At 38.9% G+C, this 9,616-nt stretch overlaps 1 protein-coding gene across 1 annotated transcript in view; it reads right to left on the reverse strand.

The window, feature by feature from the left end:
- traf3ip1 (TNF receptor-associated factor 3 interacting protein 1) overlaps positions 1–8,679 on the reverse strand; it is a 40,408-nt gene extending 31,729 nt beyond the window's left edge. Inside the window, exons 1-2 of the mRNA XM_080456917.1 lie at positions 8,403–8,679; positions 4,643–4,711 (exon numbers count right to left, since the gene is read on the reverse strand). Of these exons, the coding sequence (XP_080313043.1) occupies positions 4,643–4,711; positions 8,403–8,525 (192 nt within the window). The 5' untranslated portion in view covers positions 8,526–8,679. The remainder of the gene's footprint in view (positions 1–4,642; positions 4,712–8,402) is intronic.
- Between the last annotated feature and the right edge of the window lie 937 nt (positions 8,680–9,616).

Consider the following 9,616-nt stretch of genomic DNA (forward strand, 5'->3'; position numbering starts at 1 on the left):
ATGCATATCAATGGTCCATTGTGTTGACCTGCCAAGGAGCCTACAGTAGGTGTCAGATGTTCTGTCTGACTCTGAAGCTGTCAAAAGAGTTAGATAACAGTGGCTGATGGATTCATGAACTCATTAACCCATTGAGAACTGAAGCCAATTCTACAAATGTCTTCCAAATCCCAACAATTATATGTATTTCATTTTGGCCGCCGACTCCCATCTCAAAATATGTTGTTCCAGGGACCCCCAGTAGCAAAGATTTGAGTTAAAATGTTCGCTTTAAAATAATAAAAATATATTAACACTTTGCCTGCCAATAACGCATATATGCGTTCTTTATAATCCATCACTTGCCTGCCAATAACGCATATATGCGTTTTTAGAAGAAAAAAAATTTGACCCAAAGACCAAGGAGATATGATTTTTTTAAGATCTAGACTCCTATCCACTTCCTTGTTAATTAAAACTTAAAAATTCTGTATCTCGGCTCCTGAGTACTTTTTTTTTTCAATGAAAAATCTCTGGCAGGCAACAGCTAAAAATCTTAAATAATTCTGGCAGTCGATCGGTTAATTTGCACACATTTTCTCGATTTTTCAAAAATAGCAGATCTACAAGCTCATAGTGCGGCACTCGGTGCCGCGCTGTGAGCTTGTAGATCTGCTATTTTTGAATAGCCAAAGTGTAAAATAATGCTTTTTTAGCTCAAATCAAAAAAGGACACAGATGCGTTCCAGGTCTCAATGGGTTAAATTACAGAGGTGACGTCTGCGACACTAAAGTTTCCCCATTATGCAAGTGAATAGAATAATATATTGCTATACAGTATATTGTAAGTTAACAAATAGGCCTACATATTGAAGAGGTTATTTCAATCGGCGATCGATCACGTGCGCGTGTATGCGACGTAGCGCTCCACCAGCTAAAGATCCACAGCACACCCCTGGTTCTGTTTTTACATGGTGAGAACAATGGAAATAATTCTGCAGCTTTAACATCGATGCCTTTAAACTTGATAAATAGGCAAAATTGTTTCATACAAAATATGTGTTATATGTTAACAACTAGGGGTGGGACGATATATCGATATTGCGATATATCGCGATACTTTCTCCCGCGATAAATAATCGATATACTGCCGAAAAAAATCGATATAAAATCGACGTGATACGTTGTTTTTCCGACTCTGTATTTGTGTAATGATGATTTTGAACTGTTTGGTGCTATTTTATGTGTTTATGAATTGAATATCGTGACTATCGTGATATATCGTTGGTGAAATATCATGCAATATATCGTGATATCGCAATATATTGAATATCGTGATATTATTGTTATCGAGGGCCTAATATCGCCACAGATATCGTATCGTGAGATACCCATATCGTCCCACCCCTATTAACAACTATGTGTTTTAACAGCACTATAAGGCGCATCCGAGTATAAGGCGCACTGACGGTGCGGCTTATAGTGCGGAAACCAAGGGAACCAATATTGATACATATATAAGGCGCATCGGATTATAAGGCGCATCCGCACTATAAGGCGCACTGACGGTGCGCCTTATAGTGCGGAAAATACGGTACTTGCAACGCTTATATTTCTTTATAGGCGTAGAGTGCCATGGTTCATTCGTTTTATTTATTTATTCATACGGCGTTCATATTTCAAACTGTAAAGTGTGACGAAATCCCATCATGTTATTCCAAACACTGACACTGATCTGAAGTCAGCCACAGTCGGCTTCACAGCAGACTGGCTTCTCTGTGCCCCCAACTGCTTTGAGGTCAGCTCTTTACACTGCAACACCTGAGTTCTGACACCTTGACGGGCTCACTCAGTCATACCCTGCCAGATCCTCTGGCTTACAGAGTCTACATGTCACACAGGTGGTGTGTGTAGTGTTACAATCAACACTCTCGCGAGTGGCCGCGCACACACACACACACACACACACACGCTCACCACTGTTTCACAGACAGGTGCTCTAGTACACAAGCTGTTTGTGACAGCGAGTAGATACAATAACACGTGTGGGCAGTGGTGGAAAGTAACTAAGTACATTTACTTAAGTACTGTACTAAGTACAATTTTGAGGTATTTGTACTTTACTTGAGTATTTCCAATTTCCAATACTTTTACTTCTACTCCACTACATCTCAGAGGCAAATATTGTACTTTTACTCCACTACAATTATTTGAGAACTTTAGTTACTAGTTACTTTTCAGATTTAAATTATGATATCATGAAACATACATTAACCACTTTAGCCCTGTTTTATACATAGGCTATTTGAAAATAGCAGATCTACAAGCTCACAACGCGTCGCGAAGCGACGCGTTGTGAGCTTGTAGATCGGCTATTTTCAAACATTTTTGTACTTTTACTTTTGGTACTTTAAGTACATTTTGATGCCAATACTTTCGTACTTTTACTCAAGTACATTTTTAATTCTGGACTTTTACTTGTAACAGAGTATTTTTATTTTGCAGTATTGGTACTTTTACTTAAGTAAAGAATTTGAGTACTTTTTCCACCACTGCGTGTGGGGCATTCACACAAATGTATGCGCACGGATGCACACACATATACAATGTGAGATGGCAACATGGGAATACTATTTTCTACAGTGTAAAGATGATGAGATGTGATGAGGGGAGATACACCTGTTTATCAGCTCTATTTAAATCGTTCTCTCGGTTGATGATGACTTCACAAGACGGCTTGACAACAACACAATAAATGAAAATGACATTGAGGACATAAAATAATATGTGGTCATTGCTGCTGGGAGAAAATGGTTTGCAAGAGGTTAATCTGGTGTCAACAGATTCACTCTCAGACACACATTGCTTTCAGCACAAATGGAATTCACTGGCTCCGGCTTTTGGAAAATAGGTCCATAGAGGACTATTAACTAGGGCTGAACTATTTGAGAAAAATATGCAATTGAATAGCAATTTAGAGTCGATTTGTGATTCCATTTATATGTTTTATTTATTTTTTTAAGTCAAGTTACCACAACGTTAGCCTAGAAAAGTGCAGCCCTCTGAGGGCAGATCTCCACCAGGCCGGGTTTGCTAACCCAGGGCCCGCACATTTTGGAAGTCAATCATAGGCAATCAGAATGGAATTGACTACAAGTCATGAAAACTTTACAATAATACTGACAATTTTCCAAAGCATACAGTTGTTGTTGTTTTGCTGTAATTACCAGATACTCCCTTCACTTGTGTAATTAATTTTCATATTAACACTACAATTTCAGGTCAGACTTTTAGGTGAATGATGGACAAGTATTTGAATATTATGAATCTGTTTAACTCATTTTTGCCCCAAATAATGTCAAGCTGATTTTTCGTTCTTCTGTAAAGTGTACATGACCATCTAAATGCTGTGTCAGGTAACAGTTAGCCTGGTAAACCCTCCCTCCGGAAATCTCATTTCTATTTGATTCCTGGAGTGAGTCTGGCCTGATCCGCCTTTCTGCAATATTGGCTGTGTACGCCAAACGGACGAGCCTATCAGCGTCGTCGCTCATTGTTCTGTGATTGACAGCTTACGTTGGCCAATCAGGTGGCGAGTTCGAGTGAGCCCAAAACACGAACGGCAGCCATCTTTTTCTTGTCCGCTATATTCTCCGCTATTTTTTTACTTCAAAAAGCTCTCTAACTTCTATTTTGAGGCACGGAATTTACTTGTAAGATATCGTTTGGATAGAATTTAGTTGTTTAACTTCATATATGTGGTCAATTAATCATGACAAAGCCTATTTAAAAATAAAAATTTAGAGAACCGGTAGGGGCGGGCAGTGACACCCATGTATCCGAATAAGGCAACCCATTTTGGGCATGGCTGTCTCAAAAGTCCCGTTGCGTCACATTAAGACTGGTGAACTGCTGATTGGCTGAAGGGGAAAAATTATCATTGGCTGAAGGGGTTGTCAGTCAACGGTATTACTCCCGCCCAACTCCAGCACAGCCAATATTGCAGAAAGGCGGATCAGGCCAGACTCACTCCTGAAATCAAATGGAAATGAGATTTCCGGAGGGAGGGTTTACCAGGCTAGGTAACAGTCACAATTTGCTGCAATCTTTGCAATTAGTTGCAGCATTTGGAAGTTGCAATAGTTCTTATTACGAGAATTTTTCGGTTAACTGTTCAACCCTACTATTAACCTATCTCCTTCCCTCTCTCACACAATATGACAAAGGAAAGCCATTGGGGAAGCACAACTACCCAATACGTACATATTTCTGTAAGTTTTATTATTCAGGGAGAGATTGCTGCTGAGTATGCATGTTCTTTTTCCAGAAAAACATTGCTTCAAATTCATACAGGAACACAGTTCACGCCTGGGAGCACCACAGCACCACAACACTCTTCTACTATTGGCTGTAGAGCAGCTTCACTGGGGCAGTTTTGAGTCAAGTACCTAGCTAAATGGCCTAGCAATGTCATTTGTTGAAGGGGGACAGTGTTACTCATCCCCACTGTAAATGTAGGTATTTGAAGCTGCTTCTTTAAACTGATATTGTTCAACTTAACCTGAATGTCAAAGTGAAAAGTGTGAGTTGGACACAGAGGAAGACAAAGCTGTGCCTAAACAGTTTAAAATCACCTGAACAAGGCCTTGTTGAACCAGCTTACCTTAACGTTATCTGACTTCATCTCATTTTCGCCAAAAAGACCTTTCATAAAACCAGTGGTCCTGATCACCTATAAGTAGGGAGCAACACAGGAAAAAATTAATTGGGAAAAGAAGGTTGCACTGCTGAATGCATAAAAACAGAGGAATAATGACATTTACAAGAGGATATCCTACGAAATATACTACTATATAGCAAGAGGGGCACTTTCAAAAGAGAGAGACTGTTATTGACCATGATTTTTATTTTTTACACTGAGCTCAATCATAGCAGTAAGGCACTTATACTTATTGACATGTGTCCTGTTTTGCTAGGATTTAAACCATGTGGGATGATTAAAATGTTCTTTTAAGTTTTTTATACATTTCATTGACATTACATTTGTCTTTGTATTTGAGGATGGCTACTAATTTCACGTTTTAGTGAAAATATCGGCTTGTTGTTCACTGTTGAAAAAAGTGCAACACTTAGTTCAGTAGTTAGTTAGCTAGTTCAGAAATGACTGAAATACCATGTTCACAGATCAAATCCATGACTTAATAACTTTACCCCATTCAATTCCTGCAGTCAGACACACGTGGCTAATCAGAAAAATTGAGTCACACCTGCCCTTTATCAAATATACATGAGCCGCGAAAGATGAGACAACAGGTGGAGGGCATGAGATAACACCTCAGAGTGTTTTGAAAAAGGAAAACAGATTTCACTGAACTTTACCCCTAAATGAATTGGATTGCTTTTGTGCTTGCGCGTGTGCGTGTGCGTGTGTGTGTGCGCGCGCGCACACACACAGCTAGTATAAGTATACAGGCAGTTGTAGAAGAAATCTAAGCATATATACTCAGCGTTTAAGTTACGGTTCTACTGAAAGTTGCAATTTTAAAACCACATACATCATATCATATCATACCAAAGTCAATGGCATTCATTCATTCAAAAAAAAAAGTAGGACAAAAATTCTTGCTGTTTTAGGATAAAAATGTCATTGCATTAGTGTTACTCATGAAATTTTAATTCTTGTTATGGTGGCACATCACTGCTGAACGACTCCAGATAGAAATGAGTGGAGGTGCTACTAGTCCTTGTGTTAAGGCGACTCAGAGTAGTCACTTAGGACTGTCAAGATCATGAAATTGTACTTGTTGATGATTATTAATTGTCATACAAATAATTGCTATTCACGATTGAATTATGTTTTTCCACTGGACATTGGAACATAAGAATTACATTTCTGTTCTTTTAGGCTGTGTAAACAAAAATTGCACGGGGCAGATATGACAAATAACTTAAATATACAAAGAAAGGACTGACAATGACCGATACCAATAATCAAAATAAATAATGTACTATGGACAAAATAGGCCAGATGTTAAACTTGTATACTAAAAATTTGGAAATATATTCTTTTATAATCACTTACATCGATTAGTTCGATTAACTGCTGCAACCCTAATTTTGAATATTTTTTTCTGTCCACAACATCTCCTCTGACACCGATCTGAACTTAAGCGTCCAGTTGTGGTAACCCCAGTCAGCAGGTACTCCAGAGACATTAGAAGAAACAAACAAGTACATCATGCTAACACCTGTTGACCCGGGTCTGCACCTGACCTCACATGAGGTTGCCGAGGACAACTGAAGAGCAGTTGTGTTACTGTTGATGGCAACTATCAGGGGATGAAAAAACAATAATCGTGTAATGTATGATTAAGCATCCGATAACCTCGTACTGTCACTTCGCAAAGGGCCTTCTACTATTTGTATAATCGTGTATGTGGGCAGCCTGACTTTTTCTTGCATGTGGCGTTTTTTTTAAAACAAAACAAACAAACACAAGTTAGAATCTATGAAACATTAGCTGGAGGTCCGATGGCCTTTATTATTATCATCAAGTAGTCCAGCAGCAACGCATGCAACATAAGCTCCTTTGGATCAGAGCGTTGAGGCTGACCAGGTCAGATAGCTGATTATCTAACCTGAACAGTACTCCACTGATGATGAAACACACTCATTAATAAGTTCCATATAGGAGGATCATCAAGAGACGAAGCACCCAATGGTTTGTTTATAGTTATTGCAGGCTATGGTCCCTATAGCAACGAAACGACGCTTCTGGTATGATGGTGGTAAACGTTATAGATTAACATTGTTGCTATGCTGTATAGTCACAGAGCTATAACTTATAGCTCTGTGACTTCAGGTTGCCACCTGCTTGTGGTGTAGTTGACATTAAAAATGTCTTGCTATGAAGGCCAAAAGTCCACACTGACTGCACTGACTGGCTTCTTTGGGGAAGTGAACTTGCTTATTATCAGTGGTGGAAAAAGTACTCAAATGTTTTACTTAAGTTAAAAGTATCAATACTGCATTGTAGAAATACTTTGTTCCGAGTAAAAGTAGAAAAGTATTGGTACAAATATATACTTAAAAGTACCAAAAGTACTCATTATGCAGAATGTCCCATTTCACAAGTTTTCAAATGTATAAACAAATCTTTTGAAAATAGCCAAAGTTTAAATAGGGCTGAAGTGGTAATGTATGATTTGTAACAATAATCTAAAACTACAAAGTAACTATTAACTAAAATGGTCAAATAATTGTAATTATGTAGCACAATATTGTATTGAAGCAATATTGTATTGTTGTGTTTTATGTAGCACAATATTTGCCTCTGAGATGAGATGAGAAGTAAAAGTACAGAAAATTGGAAACACTCCAGTAAAGTAAAACACACCTCAAAATAGTGCTTAAGTACAGTACTTGAGTAAATGTACTTAAGTTACTCTCCACCACTGTTAGCATATTAGCTGGCTAGCTCTCTGAGCTGCTACGTGGGGGGGGGTCCAGGGGATCCCCTGCCTAAAAGAAAAGAACAGATCTACATATAGATCGCGTTGTCAGCTTGTAGATCTATTCTTTTTCCCAGGCAAAGCGTGCGTAGTGTTAGCTGTAGAATACAACTCTCGTAGACGTATTTATGATTCTGACGTTTTCAGTCTACGAGAGTTGTAGGGTTCACGCCCCATGGAGACAGGGACTTTCTGCACTATGCCCCGTAGACACTCCAAACATGTACAAATTGAAAATAAAGGTGCTTACCCCCACGCCCCAAATGTTAACTGTCTCTACGCGGTAGTAGTTTCATGTAATAATCCATATCTTTCAATAAAGAAGTGTTTTAATGCCGTCTGTGGCCGAACGCCATTTTTTCACCCTCGTTAACTTCCTGTTTACATTTAGTGTAATTCCGGGTTTCACCGGATGCGCCCCGTCACTACCCGTCACTACCGCCCATTGGGAACTTCCGACAGAATCGGCCACAGACGGCATCAAAACACTTCTTTATTGAAAGATATGGATTATTACATGAAACTACTACCGCGTAGAGACAGTTAACATTTGGAGCTTGGGGGTAAGCACCTTTATTTTCAATTTGTACATGTTTGGAGTGTCTACGGGGCATAGTGCAGAAAGTCCCTGCGTCCATGGGGGGTGAACCCTACAACTCTCGTAGATTGAAAACGTCGGAATCATAAATACGTCTACGAGAGTTGTATTCTACAGCTACTCTCTCCACCACTGTTAGCATATTAGCTGGCTAGCTCTCTGGGCTGCTACGTGGGGGGGGGGGGGGGGGGGTCCAGGGGAGTCCCCTGCCTAAAAGAAAAGAAAAGATCTACGAAGCTGACACTTGTAGATCTGTTCTTTTTCCCAGGGTAAAAAGCGTGCGTAGTGTTAACTCGCTGTTCAATGTCACCCACCTCGCTGAGGATGTCGTGCAGGTACCTGAACGGAGGCTTGGCGAGCAGCTTCTCGGTCAGAGGAGGCTTCTTGATCACCTTCCCCAGAGACTCCTGGGTCTTTTTCACCACCGCCGCGTTCATAGCAGCGGGTCTATTAGGGTCGCTTTCCTTGGATAACGGTGTTTTTTTTTAATGCCAATATAATGAAAAACAAGCTGTAAAAAGCGCGAGTGTTTAAAACGTAAAGGGGAAAGAGAAACCCTCTCTAGTCTCTCTGCTGCTTGATGTTGCTATGTCAATACTCTGCCAATCCCACAGTGCATCAGTGGTGAGCGGTGCGCATGCGCCAAGGGCTTACGGTTGCTATGCACCGCTTGTGTCTTTTTAGACGCAATTTAAAAAATAGTAAAGTTTGTTGTTATTTTGTTATGTTGTTATTTGTTAAAATTTGTGGTGGAAAAAGATTATTTACTTAAGTAAAATTAGCAATACCATAATATAAAAATACTCTGTAACTTACAAGTAAAAATAAGGCCTGTGTTCAAAATATGACTTGAGTAAAAGTACAAAATTATTGGCATCAAAATATGTTTAAAACCAAAAGTGTAAGTACTAAAATGTTTGAAAATAGCAGATCTACAAGCTCACAACTCGTTGCAATTCTATGCCTTGTGAGCTTGTAGATCAGCTATTTTCAAATAGCCTTATAGGGCTTAAGTGATTAATGTATGTAATCTAAACTAAAGTTTCCAAATAATTGTAGTGCAGTAAAAAGTACAATATTTGCCTCTGAGATGTAGTGGAGTAGAAGTAAAGTAAAGAATACCTCAAAATTGTACTACTTAAATGTACATAGTTACTTTACACCATTTGTAGTTGCTAATACCAACTACTAACAAACTTTTCTATTTCCGAAATAATAATAATAATTATTATTATTATTATATCATAAATGCTATTACTACAGGAATTTCTATGCCGTATATGACTTATATTGATTGATTGATTGATTGATTGATTGATTGATACGCTTAAAATGAAATGGAAGCAGTGAATCCTCCCCTCCTGACCTCTTCTTCACTGAATGGTATGGTGTGTGTGGAAAGATTATCACTGAAGTGAAGGAATGTTTATTCTGTCCCAGTCTTTCTTTCGAAGATTGTTTGGAATGGGGCCTGGAGTTTGGACATTGTCTATTAAAGGGATAGTTCACCCCAAAACCACTTTTTTCT

This window comes from Gymnoscopelus braueri (assembly GCF_963280865.1).
Source record: "Gymnoscopelus braueri genome assembly, chromosome: 18".
In the NCBI taxonomy this organism is placed as follows: domain Eukaryota; kingdom Metazoa; phylum Chordata; class Actinopteri; order Myctophiformes; family Myctophidae; genus Gymnoscopelus; species Gymnoscopelus braueri.